Below are 23,318 nucleotides of genomic sequence, written 5' to 3'. Positions count from 1 at the left end.
AGTGCTGCAGTGGGACAATTTAATGTATATACAGCACAGGATTTTTTAAAACATTGCCTTGAAAAAATGTCTTGAATAACAGATGAGATTTGTAACAATATTTCAATTTACCTCACACAGAACAACATTTGTACTGTGGCTGTTATTGTAAATCTGGAAAAAAACAAAGAGGCAATTTGATCATGAAAACTTGATATTGAAGTTAATTTAAGACAGTTGATTTGGTGGTTGCAGGTTTAAAGCAAGTAATAACAGAAAGATGAGAAAATATATTAACATTACAAAAATAATTTACCCAGAGCTTGATCAGGGTAGAAGATGAAACAGCTGCAGTGTGGTAATATTAAAATCATATCCTAAATCGAATCAGAAATTCTAGGATAAACAGAGCTCCTAAAATAATGCACTGTTTGTACAAGATGATAAAATGGAAAATACCAGAGTGCCATTACAGCATACTGAAAACTGCCCATGAGCTATTGATACAGTATATCCTAGATTTGTATATGAAAAACAAGCCTACACTTCATTACCTACAGGGCCTGACTTTCAGTACCAATCTGTCATCATAAAACTGTTTAAACTGGTACAGTAAAAGAAAACACACAAGAAACATACTTTAACTTGAGAGAGGCCTTCATTTCTTTTGTATATTAGTTAGGATTAAAGTTAGTCCCAAAAGGAAAAAAAAGCATTTAATCTTACTTATTTTCAGACTTTACAGATCTACATAAGTTTACCTTTTTACATTGTGGAGTTTGCTGGAAAAAAAATCAGGGAATGGAAATACGTCTAAATGACAACAAATCACGGAAGAGACTTAGGAAAAGATATTCCTCTATTCAAGCTTTTTCAAAACTACTGGGATTTGGGCCTACGGGGGTAACAAAATATTTGCAAAATTTCCTCCTCTTATAGGGCTGCTTCTGTAACCTGATTCACAATTTATTCTGTGAAGCCTCCACTCCATTTAGAAATTACTTGCATTTCTTAGATGCCACTTTGAACAGCTGATCTTAATTGGTGATGCGAGCCACAGAGCTTTGAGGTCAGCCAACTGTGAGCTTTAAAAGCGATGCTATTCAGTAACTCCCTGTGTTTAATAATCTAAATATTGTTAACACATATCTGTGGAGCTGCAAAATCTCATCTTAAATTTGTAGATTTACCTGGAAACTTTACTGCTATGAGACGGAATGTTGTCAACTAGCAACACAATATACAAAAAATATTCTTTATAAATTAGTCGAATTAATTAATGAATAAACATAGTTCAAACAAAGGGGCTCCAATTTTGTCTGCAGCTATAAATGAATACAAAGCACCCTACAAAAGGTGTAATAAACTATGTCCTTCAGTGAAAACTCACATATTTTGACCTTAGAATGCATAATTCATAGAATTCTGTCACATCTATTCACATCTTTTGTTGTCTCTTTCAGAACTAGTTGACAGCTAGCATACAGCATACACCACAATCTACTGAACAAGCTACACTTAAGTTAACTAACATTCAGATAAGGACTTTTCCCCCCTTTTCAAGTTGTTAGGTAACAGATAAATCAAGACTTTGACCTGACATTTACTCCCATCTGAGTGAACAAATTCAGAAAAGAAAATGACCCAGTGCTGACAGAGGGATAAGAATATTTTACTAAGGTAAGATGGACTTAAATGTTGTTTGAAAAATATTTGCGTTTGACACTTAAAACTATTTTCAACTTTCACTTGAAAACCACAAAACTGTATTTTGTTAAACAAATTGGTATGTTATGTCTTTAGCCCAACAAATAGTCATGGTAGAAACAGAACAGAGCACAGACATACAGACAAAAAGATTCCCAAGGTAGAAGTGTTTAAAGTTTCTCTGCATTTGATATTGACTGCACCTGCCAGGACCCACACATCATATCTAAAAACTAGTAGTTGTTATTGGTTCTGCTGAAATATAAACTAATTCAAGTTGCAAGACTATAATAAAGCGTCCTTGAAAAGTCAAAAAACGTTATTGCAAAGCATTTGATTCTGTTTCTGAGGCGTGGTCCTGTTCTGGAACATGTGATTATTTTAATTATATTATTTTTTTAGACAAAGAATGAAGAGGGTCTACTTTTTCCTAGTTTTCAGAAGATCCTAATTTACCTAAGATTCATGGGACACAACTTTTCTCTAAAAGACCAGGCCATGATAATTGGTTAGCATAGCAATGAATTTATACTGATTTGAGTTCAGGAGAGATCTCCCTGTCAAAATTCATCACAATTTCAATCAAAACCCTGTTGAGGGTTCAATTGCTGAACCAGCATGAAAACAGAATGTGTCCATATTCCCCAGGCTTCAATCCTCACCAAAGAGCAAAAACAGACACTTTGACACAGATCTATTTACTGAGGCTTTGAATTCACAGCATAACTGGAATTTGTGCTTTTAGCCATAGATGTCCTTCTGCATTTGTTGTTTTATTTTCATGTTTCAGATAAACCAACAGCAAAACAAAATATTCTTCGAGTTCCCTTTGTTCTGACAAAGCAATAGAAAATTGTGAAAGCTTCGATCATTTCACGAGGACACAAGTTATTTGTATTTCTCTCACAACAGATGACAAATTTCTTTCTTTTGCTTTTCTTAAAGTAAGCTGAAGAAAGCATTTTGTATTTGGATGCATCTTCATCCTGGGTTCCAGCGGTAATTATTAATAGCTGACAGCTTTGCAAGAGAGAGAACTGGGTGTAAATGCTTTTCCTAGTCATGAAAATATGAAATCAAATCAGTGTTTCAGATGTATGTCATATTATTATTGTATTTCCTTCTTTATGTTGAAAAGTTTTTTTTTCAGGTGATCAACTAAAGTTATGTGTACCTTTATTAAAGGTATATCTGAGACAGTGAAAAGCAATCATTACACCAAATAAATGAAGTCAAATAGTGTCCAGTATAGTTTGGATTTTTAAAAACTGTTAATACAAAGTAATACATTTAGTCCTGTAAGACTTTTTTGAATGATTTCCAATTGTTTCTCCTTTGAACAGGTGTTTTTATTAGTGAAACTGAAGTTATTATATTTAATGTATGTTATGTAAATTAAGATAAAACTGTCAGACACAATAAAATTTCACATTATTCATATATCAGTTATTTGCTCTCAGTATTCACTTCCAGCTTACTCTTTAACAATCAATTATTCATTATAGAAGAAAAACTTAATAAGCACATTTTAACGCAAAGCAGTGTTAACTCAACTTCTGAAAATAAGCAGTTTAATTTTTAAACCAATGGTTTGCAGATGGTTCATGAAAAACAAATAAGTTTTGTAATTGCCTTGCAGCAGAGTTACTCTTGATTTGTCACCACTGTTACTCTTCAGGCACCCTGTGTTAGAAGACAATCCCAGTATAAATCATGAGCTGTCCCTACCTGACCCTCTCCATTGGGCACAAGATGCCGCTCATAGGACTTGGGACCTGGAAGAGTGCCCCTGGACTGGTCAGTGTTCAACTGTGATGAGAAGTGGCCATGGCAAGCTTGAGCTAAGATTTCAAATTAAAAATTAAAATATGTCTGATAAATCACAGGTCACCCATGACCAGTTCCAACCAAAGGGCAGAGGATGGCAGCCCACTGACACAGACATCAGCTGAATACAGAGCAGAAACAATTAAAATAACATAAAATGTACACTGCAAGATAACGCTGACCCGCATTAAAGATTTTAAAAATTCCCTTTATTTTTATTGCAATAAAACAGACATATAGAAAATCAGAGTACTCTATAACGCAGGCTAAATGAGTAGATATCTTTACCATGCCCACCACCAAAGAATTTGATTGTCATAGTCGCCTTTATACAAAATATGAAACATTGAGCATGTTCAATGCATTCAACTAGGAAATTCTTCATGCCTTCATTCTACCACACTGAGAAAACAAAAACAAAAGCAATATTTACTATCTGTGAAGTAAGTAGGTAAAAATATGGGGGTCAACTGGTATGTCAGATGAGCTAGGGAATGTTCTTACATTTTTGCTAGCAAAGGCTGTAAGAAGTATACAAGTACCTATGGATATCCATGTTCTAGGATTAAATGACACCTGGCTCTGTAGACAAATACAGAAAGTATACCTCTAACATTCTACATTCAGAGCACACATTGGAAATATTTTATTAATTTTATTTATTTATTAATTGTTGTTTATTTGCAGGATGTAAAGTAAATAAAGTAAGCAGTGTTATAACCGAAATGGAATAAATCTGTGAAGTCTGGCAACAATTCAAGAGCATATCCTATTCTTCAGGTGGCATTACCAGACATGTCTGTAACCGATTCTGGTTTTATTTTCAAACAGATGATAAATTATTATTCATTACATAACAAATTTGAAAGAAATTAAACTTTGGGTCAACAAGATTCTATCCAAATTCTCCTCATCATAGTGCAAGATGAAAAAAATGTACTAAGTGTTGATTTTCCTCAGTCGTAATGGAATGCTTACAAAGATATGAGATTTGGTTATTCTAAAGAAAATTTTGGAAGAAAGCATTTTGTTGAAAGCTAAAAAAAGATATTGTCTCTGCAAAACACCTTCTGGATATTCTATTTTTCTTCCTTGCATGACAAATACAATTTTTTTATAGCAAAACATATGCTACAAGCAGTTATTTTAAAACAACTGAATTTTAAATTATTTTTTTCAGACCTCAGACATGTCCACAATACTGTATGTGTTACTGCTGATAGAAAGAATCTATTCTAAATCTATTATCAAAATAGAGTATTATACAGTAACTGTTTAGTAACCTTAAAAATCATTGCATATATTTACTCAAAATAGAGTGGAAACAAATAGATATGGGACAATATTAAGAGGGAAGATAATAGAATCAAAAATTAGGAAGGAAAATGAAAAAACTTGCCCAAAATTGAGGAAAATGCAACACTTCAGATAACTGCTGCTGTTATGCTGCACTGAGAAACAAACGAGCCTTTTCAGAAATGCCAAATACATTTGATTAAAACAAATTCAGTGACCTCCAACTATGTGGAATTTTATAAATCTAACTCATTTGGTAACTAGCAGTTAATTGATTACTGTTTATTCTGAAGACATCCACCGGGTTGACTTTGTCAAGGTTGTTGAGCAACTGTTAGAAGAGTTGTGTCAGCGGCTTATGAATAACATCTTGGTTCCTTAAGTACAATAAGTAGGATACCAACAGGCCCTGGAGATTTATTAACCTTGACAACTTCAATTCTCCATAGACTTCCGCCTCTTCATTGTTTATACTATAAAAACGTTGTCCTTCTGTTGGATGAGGCAGATTGAAATAGTCATTTAGCATACCAGCCATTTCCCTTTCATTGTGTAGATCTTTCCCATTACTGTGCCAGATACATTTTACTTTATTGTTACAATTAATTTTGCTGTTGTGACACAGAAATAATGTTATTATTGATTTTAGCCGCCATTTTAATATTCCTTTCTATGTGTCTTTACCTTTCTAATATTATTTACACTTTTGCAATTCATTTTACTCCTTTAACTGGATCCTGTTTTTTAATTATTTTATCAGGTGCTTTCTTTACCCTTATATATATTTCTTAATTGATTTGTTGAACCAGTATCTCACCCACATAGAAAAAGCTCTTTCCTTGCCTCGGTGCTTTTCCATCTATGTATTCAATCAAGCATTTATCAAACCTAAACAAATCTGCAAGAAAAAATAAAAATTACTCCAGGTACTCCCCGTGAAACAAAACACTTGGCTTATTGTATGTATAGTTTGGAACCATTCGCACTCTTTCATGGTACTTTTGCTCTCATTATCATTATAACTAATGTAATGATACACATTATTACTCTAATAATACAAATTCACACTATTTCAATATTATTATTAGGATTTATTGAAAAGTACTGTAATATTCCATCCTACCAGTGATTAACACTGGGACTGTTGTTTAACCTTCCCTGTCCTTATCTGATTTATCAGGGAAGTAGTCCTCTTCTTGTTTTTTTACCACACAGAATGTTAGAGAAAGCTACTCTCTTTCTCAACCTCTCTTGATGATTAGCACACACCTGCTAATTAAAGGCAATAATCCCCTATGAGTTCGTAGTCCTGCTGTTCTGCTTTACTTTTCTACTCACTGATATTTTCTTACAAAAAGGTGTCACTACCTTACTTTAAGAATAAAACTTTAAGACACAGGCATTTAAAAAAAGTACACAACATGGAACTTATACTAATATGTAGCACTAGAAAGGTTTTCAGCCATGATTAAAAGGGTAACATTGCAAATGAACACACACAAGGCAACAAGTGAGGGCATATACAGTACATGGTTAGCCAAAATGCCGTCACCAACTTTGACAGTTTATTACAAATGAATTATTTGCGGGGACTCCTGAGGTAGGCCTGCTGCCCACTAAGAATCTTAGTGTGCTGGTTTATATTTTTAATAAGTGTATTTCTGACCAGGTTAAGCAAGCTGTGCTATGTGCCCTGGACTGTGGCTACAGGCACTTTGACTGTGCTGCAGCCTATGGTAATGAACGGGAAGTAGGAGAGGCCTTATTGGAAAGAGTGGGAACAGGCAAGGTATGTCAAGTTTCTTTTTAACAGCTTAACCGAGGAATTTCAAAGTTAGACACTGCAATTTCATAACCTCTGTCTGAGAAATTAAAATAAAGTAATATTCTAAGAACACAAAAAGGTTACAAATGAAAGGAGGCCATTTTCATCATGTGTTCCATTTGGTAAATGGTAGCTTATTGATCTAAGGATCTCATCCAGTCATCTCTTGAAGGAAGTCGGGGGATAATAAGCAATGCCCTCTAGAAGTACTGGGAAAGTTAAGTCTAATTATCACTTGTCATCAAAAAATATAACGGATAATTAAAACTACTAATTATTATTTCATACTGTCTATTCAATCCTATCTTCTTGGTTGAAATAAACTGATACAGTTGAACCTGTTTATTTTAAAGGAGAAAAATTATTACAAAAATCTGGCTGACAGATGTCAATCAGGTATATGTTATTGGGTAATTAGGCACACTGAAAAGAGCTGTAAACATCCAATCAACCTGTCTCACTTTGAGGTCAGTATTTGTTGTTGAACGTCAAAGTGAAACCCAAAAGAACTGTCTGGTAAAGAAAACCAGATGATTCAAAATCAAGAAAACCTCGATAGGGACCATAATACAGGAACTAGGCATACTGTACAAGAATCAACAATTTAGAATATACTGAGGAAGAATAAGGCAGATATAATTACCAATCATCTAAGAACAGATGGGTCAAAACAAACAATAGTACAGTAGTTGATGACAGAACAATGATCAGAGCTGTCAAGAAAAACCCTGAACAACATCAGTGAAATCACCAACAATCTCCAGTTTGTATCAAAAACCACAAACGTGAAAGAATGAGACAGCTGAATTATACAATCTCTCAAAATGGAAACCTCTCTTCAGTATCAAGAATATAAAAGCCAGATTAGTTTGCTCTGAAGATCAGTCAGAAGAGTTCTGGATCAAATTGTATGGACAGACGAGGCCATGATTAAAAGTTTACTAAAGTGATTGTAAAGTCAATGTGTGGAGATAGAAAGAAACTCCAGAAGCTCCAAACAACACTGACTAATCTGTGGTACGGTCTCACTCTTCTATATTGACAATGTAACAAGTGACAGCAGCTGCATAATAAATTCTGAAGTTTACAGAAACATTTAGTCTGTTTATGCAGGAGAAAATGCTTCCATACTTATTGGGCAGCGCTTCGTCATGCAGTATGGCAATGACTCAAAGCACATCTAAACAAGGAGAAAATCTCAGAATGGCTAATCAGTCTCTAGATTTAAACTGAAATGTGCATGATTTCTTATATGCTGAAGAGAAAACATTGCTTGGCAATGCATCATCAAGGATTATACAAAGAGCTTAATGTGCTCATTGCTCAAATGGCATACATCATACAATTATTCCTCATTTCTCAACTGGATATGCAACCAAATATTGACTTAAAGTTGACATTTAATGTGAATCTACCCCAATACTTAAGGTCACTTGAAAATATTGGGTTAAATGCAAAGTATGTTTTTGTTGTAACAGGACTGAAATATTTCCATTAAATTACATAAAAAATAAAACATATGTTGCGCTTATCATTCCTATTGGTCTCATGATCTCAAATACCGATTGTTTGTCTGTAATGCAAAAATGACAGGTTTGACTTTGCTTTTTCAGTACTTTCGAAGGACACATTTTTTAGTTAAATGATTTCATAAACAGAAAAAGCTTGCCAAGTCTGGATGCCTGACAAAGCAGGACTGTATTTCAATCATGAAATGTGTATTTTCAACTTTCAAATTCAAGTGATATACTGCTAAAAAATTCAATCAACTTGATTCTCACATTCCTTCACCTTAATACAGATCATATGAAAAAAGATTAGATGCAAAATAGAAAGTTAATTCACATTCTTCTGCCCTAACCTTGTTTTCTCTCAAGCAAATTAAACGGGAGGAAGTGTTTGTGACTTCTAAGCTGTGGAACACAAAGCATCACCCTGAAGACGTGGAGTCATCGTGCAGGAAGACGCTGGCAGAACTCAGTCTCCAGTACCTGGACCTGTATCTCATACACTGGCCCATGGCCTTTGAGTAAGTGGGGAACTGCATGAAGTTCCACAGGACTTCACCTGGTATCTATTCCCTGACTACCCAGAACCTTTCATAAACTTGTATAATTCATTTCTGCCCAAACTGGTGTCAAGACAGGATAATATTTGACTGCTATTTGCCCTGTGTTAATGTATAACCCACAACCCAATCTTTAAAAACAAAAGGTCCAACCACTGTCTACAGGGAATCACATGCTAAGAATTTACAAATGTCCTTTTCCTATTGCTGAGCAACACAGATTAGTGTGGTGGCAATATAGTAAACCAGGTCACTCTAGATTGAGTGCCATCCCTACCAGGTTCAGAAGCAGCTGTTGAAGCTCTGCCTAGATCATGGCGTAGCATCCCCCCCTCACCTGGCAGAAAAAGTCCATTCTTTATGCCAAGCCTTCAGGACAAGTTTCACAGACACGGAAAAGTCATGGTTCAAGACCAGGTGTTCACATTAAGTAGCCAGAGCTGCTATTCAGGGTCTGTCACACCACTGCTCAGTCTTCTCAAAAGAGTTGTGTTCTCGTACAGGAGGGGGGAAGTGTTGATGCCCAGGAATGATGATGGAACAATGCGACATGGCGACACTCACTATAGGGACACCTGGAAGGCGATGGAAGGACTGCTGGACCAAGGTCTTGTCAAGGCCATTGGACTATCCAACTTTAATGCTAAGCAAATTGATGACATCCTTAGCATTTGTAAATACAAGCCAGTGGTTAATCAGGTAACAAAACGTTTCTTTCATACATATACAGAAAACTTTCAAAAATGACTAGATTTACTGTACAACTATTAAATGTTAATTTATAAACACTGAAGACACAGATTGAAATGCATTTAGAAGAACATATTTTTATCAAACTTACCTGTAAATCTATTGACAGACTTTAAATGTGCTGATGAAGGTAGATTACTACTATTACAAAATGACATTTAGTAGAATTCTCATTCACAAACAAGAATCAGCGCAGTTCTGTGATAAGACAATGAATTACATTACCTGTATAACGCAGTGCCAGCAGCTATATTAACCTGGAACTCACAACTGGCAGCCCACTGAAGCTCAGCAGGTGTGAGCCTGGTCAGTGCCTAGATGGGTCCTCACAGCTCAAGGTAATTTGGTTTGATAAGGAGCTCTCAATTTATACAACTGGGATTATCCAGAGCTGAGCGGCCAACCACATTGTAACCATCACGGCACTTAAATTACAGTTAGTGAATGAAAGCATGATAAAAGGGGAAGGAGAGATGTAAAAACCACTTTAAGGTTTGATTTTGGTTTGTCAACAAATAAAGCAGCAGGCGTTGGGCCCTGAAAGGACTTGTCTTAAAATTAGGGAATTTTATGGAAACAAGTCATCCTTGCCACATTAGATTTGCCTACTAATGGGCAGATTATGGATTGTGAATGTTAGCAAGTACTCATGATTGGATGCAATGTTTAGGGAATCTTGAACCCACTTTATCTGTAGTCTTTAAATATTAGTTAGTTTTTTCCTTGACCACTTGTAGTTTCATAATTTATCGCATATCTATTCACCACCAGGTTCTTCCTAAAAAATGAGAAAAGGTTTGTGACCTCACTTGGTATTCCCTAAGGATTTGGGATCTTTTATTAAACATTTACAAATCGCTTGTGCTCATGCTGATGTTAGGACTATTTAACTATTAAATTAACCGCTGTTAACCTCCACCCCAAGCATAATACAATATATTTTCACCATCTAGAGGCCAGCTAACAGTTGGTAAAAATCATTCTCCTACTGCCAGAGTACCACAGATTAGAGTGCTGGCAATAAATTGACCCAGGTCAATCACCTCTGCAGGTTGAGTGCCATCCCTACCTCATTCAGAAGGAGCTGTTGAAGTACTGCCACGATCATGGGATAGCACTGACGGCTTACAGTCCCCTAGGGTCTCCTGATCGGCCCTGGACCTCCCCTGGAGAGCCCCAGCTGCTAGATGACCCCCAAATCTTGGCCATCGCAGGCAGATATGGTAAAACACCTGCACAGGTGATCTTAAGGTAAGCACTCTAGCAGCAAAGACCACATATTGAACATTTTACTCTTCTCCTGAGAAACGCTTACAGTGTGTATTAACAGCCTATAACTGCTTGCAACAGAAAGTAAGAAAATATATAGTTCTTTCTAATATTAGACTGTATTTATAATGAAGCTAAATGGGAAATCTTCTCATTGTTTTTATGAATATGCAACATAATGTTGCAAAAATAGGATCCTCAACTAATCAGACAAGTTTCAGATAGGACCCGCTTGTTCTTCTGAAGGTGGCAGGTGCAGAGAGGAGTAGCCTGCATCCCCAAGAGCACTACACCTTCTAGGATTCAGCAGAACATTCAGGTGAGATGCTCACACCCGCCTTTACCACCAGGGGGCTCTACTGAACTCCACTTCATAAGGATACTGTACAGTTTCTCTATTTAAAAATAAAATACCCATAAAAAGAAAACATTTGATCATTGTATTATAAACACCCTACTTTGATTTCTTGCTACTTATATTCTTCTACATATTTACTCTGCTCATTAAGGCCAGTTTTGTAATTTGTAATCAGCCTTTGCAGTAGCATAACTTGCAGTGATGCCAAACACCAAGGATTAAATAAAATAATATTGTATTTTAGTGCTTGGAGTTCAACTGTGATAGTTTTTAATGGTGTCTGTCTTATTCACTGTAAAAAGGTATTTGACTTTACACTGTCGAATGATGACATGAAGCAGATTGAATGCTTTAACCGAAATGAAAGACTGATAATTCCCACTATAGAGGTAAGTATAAAAAGTGGTGAGTCCTTCTTTTGAATAAAAGAACATCTGTATATGATGCATTACTGTCAGAGTAGTTACGTAGTTCTCCATGTTAGTATTGCTTAAATCCACATTAAGCAAATTTCATACTACTCTATGTTGTGTTCCTGCCATTGCAAGGAATCAATCTTGTGAACAGACATTAGCGCTACTCTTTACATTATTAAAGAGATTGAGACTTCCCAATGATTTTTCTGTCCTAGGAAAGCTTCCCAAAGGAATGAAACACAGGTGACATCTAACTATTAGAATACAGAGGGTGTAGAAAATATTGAACCCCTTTGGACCTCTACCACATTTTGCTGTTTTACAACCTCAAATTGCAACACATTTAAACAGGAGTTTTTTTGTACGATTAATAAAACACAGTTAACATTTTGATGGTTTATAATAATTTTCATTGCAAAAAACTGAAAATCCAGCTTGGACAAGAATTCACTCCTGAGACCTTAAACATTTAATATTTAGTTGCTTTCCCATTTGCAGCACGTCCTTTGCATTATCTTGCAACCAGCTTTTCACATCTTACGAGTTGCAAAGTTGCCCCAGCTGCTGCAGGTTACTGGGAGAGAGGTGGTGTACAGCAATCTTCAGTTTAGTTCCCAGGTTTTCTATGGGATGTAAATCTGGGCTTTGGCTGGGCCACTGAAGGACTTCCACCTTCCTTTTAAGCCACTGAAAGGTTGCTTTTGTTTTGTGTTTTGGGATCATTGTCCTGTTGAAATATGAATCTCCATCCCAGTTTCAGATCTTTTGCACGCTGTTCAGGTTCTGCCTATATTTTGCTCCATTCATTCTGCGTCCTATTTTGACAAGCCTACCAGTCCCTGTCAATGAAGACAAGCCACAACATTATGCCATACTTCAATACGAGAATGGTGTTTTGTGAGTAATGAGCAGTGCTTTTCTTTCGCCAGACATAACACTTGGCATTAAGGACAAATAACTTTTGTCTCATCAGACCACAGCATTTTTTTACAACATTTTAGAGGCCACTACATAACTTTTTGCATATTCAAGGCATGACTTCATCTGAACTTTTTTTAAAGACAAACGGGCCAGCAGCCATATCACCCTGTAACTCACAACTAGCAACCCACTGAAGCTAAGCAGGTGTGAGCCTGGTCAGTACCTGGATGGGAGACCTCCTGGGAAAAACTAAGGTTGCTGCTGGAAGAGGTGTTAGTGGGGCCAGCAGGGGGCGCTCACCCTGCGGTCCATGTGGCTCCTAATGCCCCAGTATAGGGACGGGGACACTATACTGTAAACAGGTGCCGTCCTTCGGATGAGATGTAAAACCGAGATCCTGACTCTCTATGGTCATTAAAAATCCCAGGGTGCATCGCGAAAAGAGTAGGGGTGTAACCCCGGTGTCCTGGCCAAATTTCCAATTGGCCCTTACCAATCATGGCCTCCTAATAATCCCCATCTATGAATTGGCTACATTACTCTGCTCTCCTCCCCACTGATAGCTGATGTGTGGTGAGTGTTCTGGCGCACTATGGCTGCCGTCGCATCATCCAGGTGGATGCTGCACATTTGTGGTGGTGGAGGGGAGTCCCCATTACCTGTAAAGCGCTTTGAGTGGAGTGTCCAGAAAAGTGCTATATAAGTGTAAGCAATTATTATTATTATTATTATTATTAAATGTGGCTTCCTCTTCACTACTCAAGTTCAAGTTCATGTTTGTCATTCCAGCCATATCCAAGTATACAGTGGAACGAAATATCGTTCCTCCTGCTCCATGGTGCAAATACAAACGGGACAGACAAGACACCGACATAGATATTGTAGACGGGATACGCATAGTGCAAATTACAAGCCAATATGTAATACAAAATACACAAAACTGGGGGTATTTAAACACTGTTTCTGGAATTGGGGTGGGTGCAAGTACTGTAGATTCCAGGGTGTTGAGGAGCCTGACAGCCTGCGGGAAGAAGCTGTTCCAGAGTCTGGTGGAGCTAGCCTGTAGACTGCGAGATCTTTTCTCAGATGGTAGGAGGGCAAAGAGTTTATGGGAGGGGTCATCTACTAAACTGGAGGCCCTGTGTAAGCAGCGTTTGTGATAGGTGACATAAATGGAAGGGAGGGAGGCTCCAATAATCTTTTCAGCTGTTTCCACAATTCGTTGCAGGGTCTTGCGGTCTGAAGCGTTGCAATTCCCAAACCAAACGGTGATGCAGCTGGTCAAAGTGCTCTCAATGGTACTTCTTTAGAAAGTGGTAAGAATGGGTGGGAGAAGGTTTGCCCTCCTCAGTCGCCGCAGGAAAGAGATGCTGCTGTGCTTTCTTGGCTAGGGAGGTGGTATTGAGGGATCGAGTGAGGTCATCTGTAATGTGTACACCAAGAAACTTGGTGCTTCTAACTGTCTCCACAGGGGAGCCGTTAATGTACAGTGGGGAGTGATCAGAGTGGGCCCTCCCGAAGTCAGTGATTATCTCTTTTGTTTTGTTTACATTAAGAGATAGATTGTTTGTGCATCAGTCCACTAGTTACACTGCTCTACTGTACAGCCCAGATGTGTGGAGTACCTGAACTATTCTGGACTCACTCACGGTTTCTCCCGTCTTATTAGACACTGTCGGTCTTTCAGGGTTGTTTTCTGCCTCTTGACTGCTTCTCTGACCAATGTCCTCCTTGCCCGGCTGCTGAGTTTTGGAGGATGACCTGGTCATTGAAGATTCTGAATAGTTTCATGTGTCCTCCACTTCCTGAAAATTGATTTAACAGTGCTTTGTGGGATACTCTGAGCCTTTAAAATCTTATTATATCACTCACCTAACTTTTGTCTGTCCACAGCTCTGTACCTTAGTTGTTGTAGAAGCTCCTTTGACTTCACATTGGATTGTATAAAATGTCCAAAGGTGGGAACACTCAGACAGGTGTATTTAACCTTAAAAAGACAGATCTGAATGGTTAACCACTTTAAATGCACATAGGTAGATTCCAACTTGCGAAAGGTTCTTTCTTTTAATTAGTTTATTTTTTAGCTCCAAACTTTAAAACACATTTACAATATATTGTAGAGGATGTTGTATGGACCAAAAGGGAAAATAAATATATCCCATTTCTGGCTGTAACACATTGGAATGTGGCAAAATACAATGGAGTTACATTTTTTACACCCACTGTAACTTTCAAATGTGTGATATTCTTGTTATACCCACAGAAGGTGATCTCTAGTAAAACTCATTTAAGTTAATTGCTACCACGCTTTATTACCAACCCCCTGCTTAAGTGATACTCAAAAAAATCACTATGTAATGGATGGCAGAATAGTATCAAGTATATTCCAAAAATGTGTCCTTCAGAATTCTGACACAGGTGAAGAAAAGGTAACTGTCTACTTCTCTGCTCACAGAAAGACGGCAAGCGAGTGTGGAGAGATGCAGCTCACCCCCATTTCCCCTTCCACGAGCCATATTAACCAGCACTGTCATCCAAGGACTGTTCACCTCTGACACCATTGCAGTACAGCAGAGGCACACAGACATCCTTCTCTGTCAGGCCAGGAACTGTACATTCACAAACTAATGTAATATCTGATTCAAGTTAAGAAACAACTCACTCCCCAGGATGTGACATGCACAGCTAATAAAATTAGTTATAATAAGCAGTTATAATAATAATTTTCTATTAAGTTTATTCAATTTTTGCAGTCAGAAATGTTAATCCTTTACAACACTGGTTTGTAAGCACGTGTTGGAAGCCAATACAAAATAAATCAATTTTGTAACACTTGTGTATCATCCTTTGTATATCCTATAGACACCATGTTCCATACAGCATTTAAGAAAGATCATACAATTTGGAAATGGTCACAGAGGTAATAATTTCAGTATGTTTTTTTTAAACTGCATCAATACCAAACGTATTATTGATAATAGAATTATTATAATACAATAGTAAAAATGTTTTAATTGCTCTAAAACACAAAATTAAATATCAGCAGTATTCTCTTTTAACATGTAATAGTATGTCTACTAAAAAAAGCTTGACATTTTCAGTAAGTGGTAGTAAATTAACTGAGTTACGTTCAGCGTCCAATCACATCCAAGTCGGTGTGGCTACCGTGTAAAAACTTCCCATGTATTATTACTATTTAATCAGTAGCGAGGGGACTGCTTTTATGCGGAAAATTTAATTAACAATTACTCATTTCAGCCAGTAAATTCATAGTATCTGAATTCAAATACCTAGGGTGATAATTTAGTCGCTTCACTTGGCATGAAAATAAAAATGAGCAATACTGCCTTAAATCGGTTCATCGAGACATGCAAAGTAGGAGGCACGGCGAAAATTTTCTTCCCAGTCACAAATTGAATTAACACCGAGTGTTATTATCAACATCTGTTAAACTAAATATTAAAACTTACCACGGCCGACGAAGAAGCAGTAGTTTATGCTACTGGTCGAAGTGTACACGAGCAAAATGCCAGAATCAACACTAGACCCTTGACTATACACCCAAAATGACGATTCCAGCAGCGTCTATGCCCAAGAAAACCATCTCGTTCAACACTAAAACCAGTGACGAGCAGGGCCTGATGTATATTTCTCAGCTCTTGAATTCGCCGGCTTCTGAATACAGACTGAAATCATTTAGGGGGAAAAATTCCCCTTTTGCGTATCACTGGCAAAGGCCTTGGTCGTTTTTTTTTTGTTTATACCTGCTACCTGTCTGATTTTACGCCCGTATTCTAAATGTTATTTTAAGCAGTTGAATATTTTAAAACAGAAAACTAAGCCGCTTGTAATGCAATGACGCACGGGGTGATAGGTCCATCGTCAACACCAGCTCTGAACGAAAGTTTGCCCGTTCCGAGTTTAACTCTACTCATTCTTCTTCTCATACCCTGCGTTGTTCTTCTCCTGCTAGTGAACTGTTTCATATTAGGCTACAAGCTAATTACACTCAGGCGGAAAAGAAGGAAAAAACGGCGGCTGAGAAGCTCAGACAGTTCGTATACCATTTCGACACAGTCGACCGGGCAAAGCAGGATAACTAAGCTGTCGGAGGTGCCGTCATTTGCGAACCAAGGCGGGAGAAGGGAACCATGTTCAGTTTCAACGCCAGGTTTAGCTCAGTCGGTCCCTTCTTCGCCGATGTTGTCCAAGCAGAAGGCGGTGACGGGACAGAGAATTAGTTTTTGCCGGCCAGACGGGACTACAGGAGAAAGGTCGGGGTCACTGAGGCCACCCAGCACCATCCTAGCCGCAATGTCCTCGTCTGCGTCCACCACAAGAGCCGATCTTCCGCACAGACCGCGGGTTTTCACGCACAGCTACTCGGACTGGCGAAGGGGCGTCCGGGTCGTGCCGCTGTCCAGTGATTCAGAGGCGGATCGAGCGAACACTGTTCCACCAAATTCACCGGCGACCGTCGCGCTACCAGCGAGGGTGAGTGCTGGAAATAGTCCAAATCGATCAAAGCCACCTTTGACTTATGGGACGAGCCTTACCAACTGTGTATAACACACATTTATGTTTGAGTAGTTTCTAAAAGTCGGATGCCGACCGTTTTTCCTGGACTACATCCATCTTTCCCATTTGATCGGAAATCTCGTTTTGCAGTTGGAATCTCTTCACAAAGCTGTCCGAATTGCGCCAGACAACAGTGTAAAAAGGTCTATGTATATAGTGAAAATTTAACTCATCTAGCACTTGACTGTTTTTTGGTATAAAAATCGAACTGCTCTGATGAAAACAAGGGGCCTTTTTTGTCGATCGTTCTCCCTTCTTTAGTAACTACGAGTGCAGTTTCAATCGGGTAGTTTGTAGGATGCGGCCCTGTGAAATGTAAACGGAAGGACATGCTGATATAAACTATCCATTTTATGATGATTTAAAGTCCAACCACTTTAACAACAGCAATGAGTTAAAATAGCAAACTGTTTTTATTTATGTGATACTGGAGTAATTCTGAAAAGTAATTGTGAGAGAATTTTGTGTAGGACTCTAAGAAAACTAAGAAAGATTTTATGTTAGAAGTCATTATATAAGGGCATAATTCCTGTAGAGTAAATATCCTTGCTAATTTGTGTTGTGAGATAGAAGGAACTTTATGTAAATGTTTCAAGGCTGTATAGATAAAAAAAAATCTTGGACTTTTACACATAGATATGTTGGACTACTCTGGAATTTTCCTCCTGGTGCAATTTAAAGTCGTATATCAACTCTGAAAGGTGGATTGAATTTGTATTTTAGATTATTTTGCTATTCCAAATCAGATTGGAATTATACAAATCAGAGCTGTGATTGTGTCCTTAAATATTAGTTTAGGTTGAAGAAGTGGGTGTTAAAATGATGCTATTCTCCACTGCGCAAACAGGGGGGTGTTGAAGCTTGTGAAGACCAGGCTGAAGATTCTCTAGGTTTTCCAGTTTATTGATTTGATTCTTCTGTTGTAGGTGTGCTGAGGTCCTTGCGGCTGCTTCATGGAGCCAGCTGATATAATATCTTTTATTCATTGTTTTGGTGGAAAAACAGTTCGCTCAGCTTCATGAAAATTTGCAGTTCTCATTTACCATTTCTACCACTTGAAAATTGTATTTCTTCAGAAAACATTTATACCAATCCTGTTACCTCAAATAATTTTTAAATGCAACTAAAGAAAATGGTTAATGGGAGGATTAAGTCACTTAAGATATTGGTTACAAATAAGTTTTCTTTTTTCAACTTTTCCACCCTTATCCACAGGGTCACAGCATTAGACTCATCCAGGGTGTATCCTGCCTTGTGACGCCAGTCCATGAGATGGCACACACACACAAACTAGGAACAATTTAAAAATTAACCCACAGAGAACAAACAGAATTCACGCAGATAGCACCCCAGGTGTTGAATCCAGGGCTCCAGAACTGATATACAGCAAAGTTAACTACAGCGCCACCGTATAGGGAAACATATTAAATATAAAAACAGCAAAATACACAGTGAATTTATAGTAAGCAGTCTCTTTCTCTACGCTCAAACTGTCCCATGAGACCAATCCTTATTTTATTTTTTATTTTTATATCTCAAACTCAACGCTTTCAACACAAACAAAATAAAACCTTACAAAGATCACAAATCCCAGTCCTACATATGTCCACTGAAAGAAACAGTGTGTATACAGTCTTAATAAACACTTCACAAACATCACAAATTGTAGGCCTACATTATTTTCACAATCTCTGTGTTATGCAACCACTGCTATTATGTCAGTAGTAGTACTATTACTTCTAAGCTGTGCATTGATTAGGTCACGCCATAGTTTAATGTATTTATTGAGATTATTTATATGCACTTTACTGTGATTACAGAGGTTTTATTAAGGTTGGGGTGTACTGGGGTTGTATAATGAGTATCTACTTTAGCAGGCTGCTTCAGGAACCACACCTATTCCAATCCCTTAACAGATCTGAGAGAATGATATCATTCTTATTTAATATGTTATTTGAAATCTAATATTGGGCACTGTCTTAATGTTTTCTTTTTTAAACTAGAACATGTTAAATATAAGGCCCATCCGACGGAGCAGCACAATGGAGCTTCAAAATGAAAGACAAGCCGTTATCCCAAATCCTACTGAGATGATTGGCTTTGAATATGCCAGCAGCATTCCCCCAGAGGAGTCCGAATTAGTTATTTCCGGTAACTCTTCCACCCTGGGGCCTGGACTGGACAGCGATTTTGGAGCCAGTGCTGGTAAGAACTTGAAAGACGAAAGATGGTTTCACATACATTTATTTCTTAATCATATTATATTATAATATAGGGTGATATTTGCTTTTGTCTGAAGGTGGTAGCTGGCAAAAATGTTTGTACTAATCTGTTTTTTGTGCGTGTATCTAGAACTAGAGTTGATGTTGTCTTATACCCACTCAATTTGGAAGAGCCCATTGAGTGTTTGTTTAGTCTTTCTCGTAGCTTCGAACCCTGTGACCACACACAGGGGAGAACAAGGAAGTGTCATCCAGCCTAGATTCTTTAAAGCTGTCTCTTTTAGCATAACGCAGACAACACAGCCCTGCGCTATAAGTTAAGCGCCAATTGGAGGAAAGCCATGTCCCTCACTGACAGTATTGCATGTGTAAGCACCCAGGAGACCACAGGGGGTGCTGTGTCCCTGAGAGACAAGAAATCTCTGAGTGACTAATTCAACCCTACCTTCAGGGACACTCAGCCAGTTTTATAGCCACTGTGGGAATTGTGGTCACAGTCGGTTAGTGAGAATCCAGACTCAAACTCTGAGTCATGAAGCTCAGCCTGCACTTCAGTGAGCACCTGTAATAGTAAAGCCGCCTGGAAGTCTTCTCTATTTTGTATTGTGTCATGGTGATTTTATATTTGCACATTGGAAGTTTTGGTTCTGTAGTCAATATTACTTCAACTATAAATATAGTAGCTATACAAACCATTTTTATTAATACTGACTCTGTCTTGTCTCCAGGGATTTCTTTGCGAATCTTGTCGTCAGACAGCGAAGTCTTCCCCACCACTGTCTGGGCCTCAGGGTTGGAGTGGGATTATTATGACCCCAGCTACAAGAGACGAAGCCAAATGCACAGACACTTGCAACACGTGCCCACGGTCAGCAACAAGCAATACTGGGTTTAACTGCACCTCAAACTCAACAGCTCTATCAAGAGCCACACAGCACAATCACTTCTGAAGGCACAGATACAAGGATAAATGAAAAATTCTGCAATTTTGAATGTATATTTAGAACTATAGTTTAGAAACACTTTAATTAATAGTGCACAATTATGTTCTAATTTGTATTTTTTTAGTTTAAAAAAAATCTGAATATTTTTTGTTCCGAGAATTGAGCACACAGCAAAAATCTCACCTTTCAAGAAGATAAAGCACGTTTAATAAAATCTGTTCTCTTAACATCGAGAAGGTAGACGCTAGCAAAATAATAATGAGCACCAAATCTAACAGCCCAAACACTTGTGTTTAAAAGGTATTCACTAGTTTAACAAAAACATATTCAGAAATGTTTTTTTTTGATCGCCAGAAAAATTAATCTACCTTCACTTATAAAAAATTAAACCATTGTTTATATTTCTGATTTAGTGAAGCACTCTTGTTTTTGCACTATTTATGCTAGGTATTATAAACCACAGACATAAAAAAATTTGAAAACAATATTGTGTAATTTATAATTATTTTTTTGGGGAAATGCAAAATATATGTAAATACTGTATTGTAATAATAAAATATTTTATAATATGAACCTACTGAAATTTTGTCTATGCTTTCAATAAGATCTCCTACCATTTATCCTTCCATCCAAGATCAGAAAGACACTTATTCCTGGTAATTAACCATGGTTATGGACTCCAGTCCATTGCAGGACACAAACACACACACAGACAATTTAAAGATGTTAATATATCAAGACTCCATGTTTTTGGAAGGTGGATGGTGATATAATGTAAAGGTTTATTCCATGCTGAAAAGGTGATATAATGTAGTTTGGTACTTTATATAACAATATAAGATAATGTCAATAAGTTTGTTGAAGCTCATAATTTCATTTGTTGTTGACAGATCTCTGTATCACTTATGTAGAGTTTCCTCTGAATTTAATACACTTGGGACTCAGATCCTTTTGAAATGTCAGCAAAACGGAATGTTCCTTCAGGCTTTCATAGTGTGCAAACATTGTAACATGAAAGCCTTAAGATTAAAAACCGTAATCACAGCAAAGTTGGGTGCTAGAAACTGCATTGAAAAATTGTGGGTTGCGATCTGTCAATGATTTTTATTTTTCCATCCACTTGTCAATTTGAGACACCTTTAAGTTTACAAAAACAGATAAGCAACTCCACTGCCGACTAAAGAGAAGACTCAGATGTTTGATCCTTCCAAATCCTTGTAAAGGGCTCAAAACAGAGAATCTTCTGTTCTCACAAAAAAACCACAGAGGTTGAACAAGAAGAAAAACGTTTTGACCCTGACCAATCACTGTTCTCTGATTTCCAGAGTGCAGACATCGGGTTCTGTCATTTTTCAATTGTAAGAAGGGAGAATCAGCTTCAGTATATTGTCATGTCAGGCTGCTCCATGCACCAATGGGCTGTCTTAGACTACCCAACCACTATGGAAGTGCTGGGGAACTTTGCAAACATGCACTTGTTACATGATTGCTGTTAAATATTGACAGATATGGTGCACTGGCTGCTGTTGCAATGTGTCAGTGATTGCAGTCTAAATGCCTGCCAGATATTGGAACACATTATGCAGGTTGAGTAGACTTCAATCTTACCTTGAGAGAATAATGTGCTATAAGTGAATGAGCTATACATTTCAGTTGTAGAATGTTAGTGTTGGAAAATGAAACAAATGTTAGGATATAGTTACAAGTCTAGAATTTCAAGGGATGTTATGTTATAATTGTACTACTTTCTATAAAGTATAAAGTAATTTAGAATACTGAATACTGTGTTGAAAAATATTGCTGATATGGAAATAATCTAGAGATTATCAACCAGATACATTCATAAGGGAATATCCTAAACTGACAAACTGGGAATTGAAACTAGTTTTGAACACAGAAGAGTGAAGGAACCTAATCCAATTCCAAATCCAAGGCATCAACAAACGCACTCAAGTGGACTTCTTCAGAATCGACAGTGAAACATGAACCAGAGAATACAAGTTGAAACTACATGGAAGTGCACTTAAAATACGAGATCAGGAGGCGCTTCTCTACACAAAGGCTTGTAGGAGTCCACAACAAATTAACCAGCTATGTTGTTGAAGCTGAAACCCTTCTTTCAACAAAGAAACAGAGCAAACAAAGAAAATCTCTTCACCTTACAAACATTTGTTACAGGGATACCAGCACTAACAGTAAATGATACTGGAACAGCTTTATCTTTTATACATCAAACATGCACGTTTTCTTTGTGGGGTGAGTGAGGCCAGCTCACTTTGCAGGTTTTCTCCTTACATCCTTCCATCCATCCATTTTTAATTGCTTCTCCCAATTCTGAGCTGCAGGGGAGCTGAAACCTATCCCATCACCAATGGGCACAAGTCAGGATTCAACCTGGACAGGATGCCAGTCTATTGTAGGGCAGACACACATACCTGGGCCAGTTTCCCAAGAAGGTAATTAACCCAGCAGTATGATTTTGGACTCTGGCAGGAAACGCATGCGAACATCCAGGGCTCCCCAGAGCTATGAAGCATTGATGCTAACCACTGTGCTGTTCCTCCTGTCTTTCTAATTACTTTAAAATCAGTTTTTATGAGGAAGAAGTCTTAGAAAAAGTGTATTTGTAGGCAGACATTTGAGTGGTGGTAATTTACAGTGACAAATTATTTAATGGCAAAGTCTATATTTGTCCTTCAAGCATTATACACACACACACCTTTTAAAATGCATGGATTTTTGAGGCAGTGTCTACTTTTGAGGCAGAATTAGGCTTATAGGCTAAAGCCTAATGAAGTTTAGAGAAAGTTGTTTTAGAAGTCACAATTCACTTATAGATCTCAAAAAAGTATTCAAACAAAAAGCTACCTGTGCCGAGATCACAGACCTACATTGTCCCCTTGCTTTAGAAAAGCAAACTGACAATATGGTTGCACTAAATGTTTTTAAATGAACCTGTTCAAAACTAAAAATCAATACTTTTTCCAACTATATTTTATTAAATAAGACCATGTAATATAAGACTATCCTATTAAAAGTTAACCTTTCAAGTGGACAAGCAGCAATGAATGAATAGATGAATAGCAACAGGGTCTCCAAGTTGTAAGCCAAACCAGTATTGTGACGACACGGCTTCTTGTGGAATCCTGGTTATATCT

General features: G+C 37.5%; 2 protein-coding genes across 3 annotated transcripts; both read left to right on the top strand.

The window, feature by feature from the left end:
• The first annotated feature begins 1,549 nt into the window (after positions 1-1,549).
• On the top strand, positions 1,550-20,733 carry akr1a1a (aldo-keto reductase family 1, member A1a (aldehyde reductase)). 2 transcript variants are annotated; one of them, XM_088629555.1, is made up of 10 exons: positions 1,550-1,659; positions 3,365-3,483; positions 6,479-6,598; positions 8,512-8,663; positions 9,206-9,401; positions 10,504-10,703; positions 10,968-11,040; positions 11,382-11,468; positions 18,998-19,199; positions 19,945-20,733. In XM_088629555.1, the coding sequence occupies exons 2-10, from the start codon at positions 3,400-3,402 to the stop codon at positions 20,109-20,111; spliced, it is 1,281 nt and encodes a 426-aa protein (XP_088485681.1). In that variant the 5' UTR covers positions 1,550-1,659; positions 3,365-3,399; the 3' UTR covers positions 20,112-20,733. The 2 variants fall into 2 exon arrangements, with proteins under 2 accessions (XP_088485681.1, XP_088485682.1); XM_088629556.1 differs by lacking the exons at positions 18,998-19,199; positions 19,945-20,733 and adding an exon at positions 14,872-15,248.
• hwa (huluwa) lies at positions 15,389-18,963 on the top strand. The gene has a single exon (XM_088629557.1). The coding sequence runs from the start codon at positions 16,272-16,274 to the stop codon at positions 16,983-16,985; it is 714 nt and encodes a 237-aa protein (XP_088485683.1). The 5' UTR covers positions 15,389-16,271; the 3' UTR covers positions 16,986-18,963.
• Positions 20,734-23,318: the final 2,585 nt, after the last annotated feature.

The sequence above is a fragment of the Lepisosteus platostomus genome, chromosome 4 (genome assembly GCF_059453375.1).
Source record: "Lepisosteus platostomus isolate fLepPlt1 chromosome 4, fLepPlt1.hap1, whole genome shotgun sequence".
In the NCBI taxonomy this organism is placed as follows: domain Eukaryota; kingdom Metazoa; phylum Chordata; class Actinopteri; order Semionotiformes; family Lepisosteidae; genus Lepisosteus; species Lepisosteus platostomus.
This window is presented reverse-complemented; position numbering and strand designations above follow the sequence as displayed.

Excerpts from the sequence above, each read along its gene's own strand:
- akr1a1a (XM_088629555.1), top strand. The coding sequence starts at position 3,400 with ATGAGCTGTCCCTACCTGACCCTCTCCATTGGGCACAAGATGCCGCTC. Across the intron at positions 8,664-9,205 it reads CACTGGCCCATGGCCTTTGA|GAGGGGGGAAGTGTTGATGC; the intron begins GTAAGTGGGGAA and ends GTTCTCGTACAG. Across the intron at positions 19,200-19,944 it reads CGATTTTGGAGCCAGTGCTG|GGATTTCTTTGCGAATCTTG; the intron begins GTAAGAACTTGA and ends TCTTGTCTCCAG.
- hwa (XM_088629557.1), top strand. The coding sequence starts at position 16,272 with ATGACGCACGGGGTGATAGGTCCATCGTCAACACCAGCTCTGAACGAA.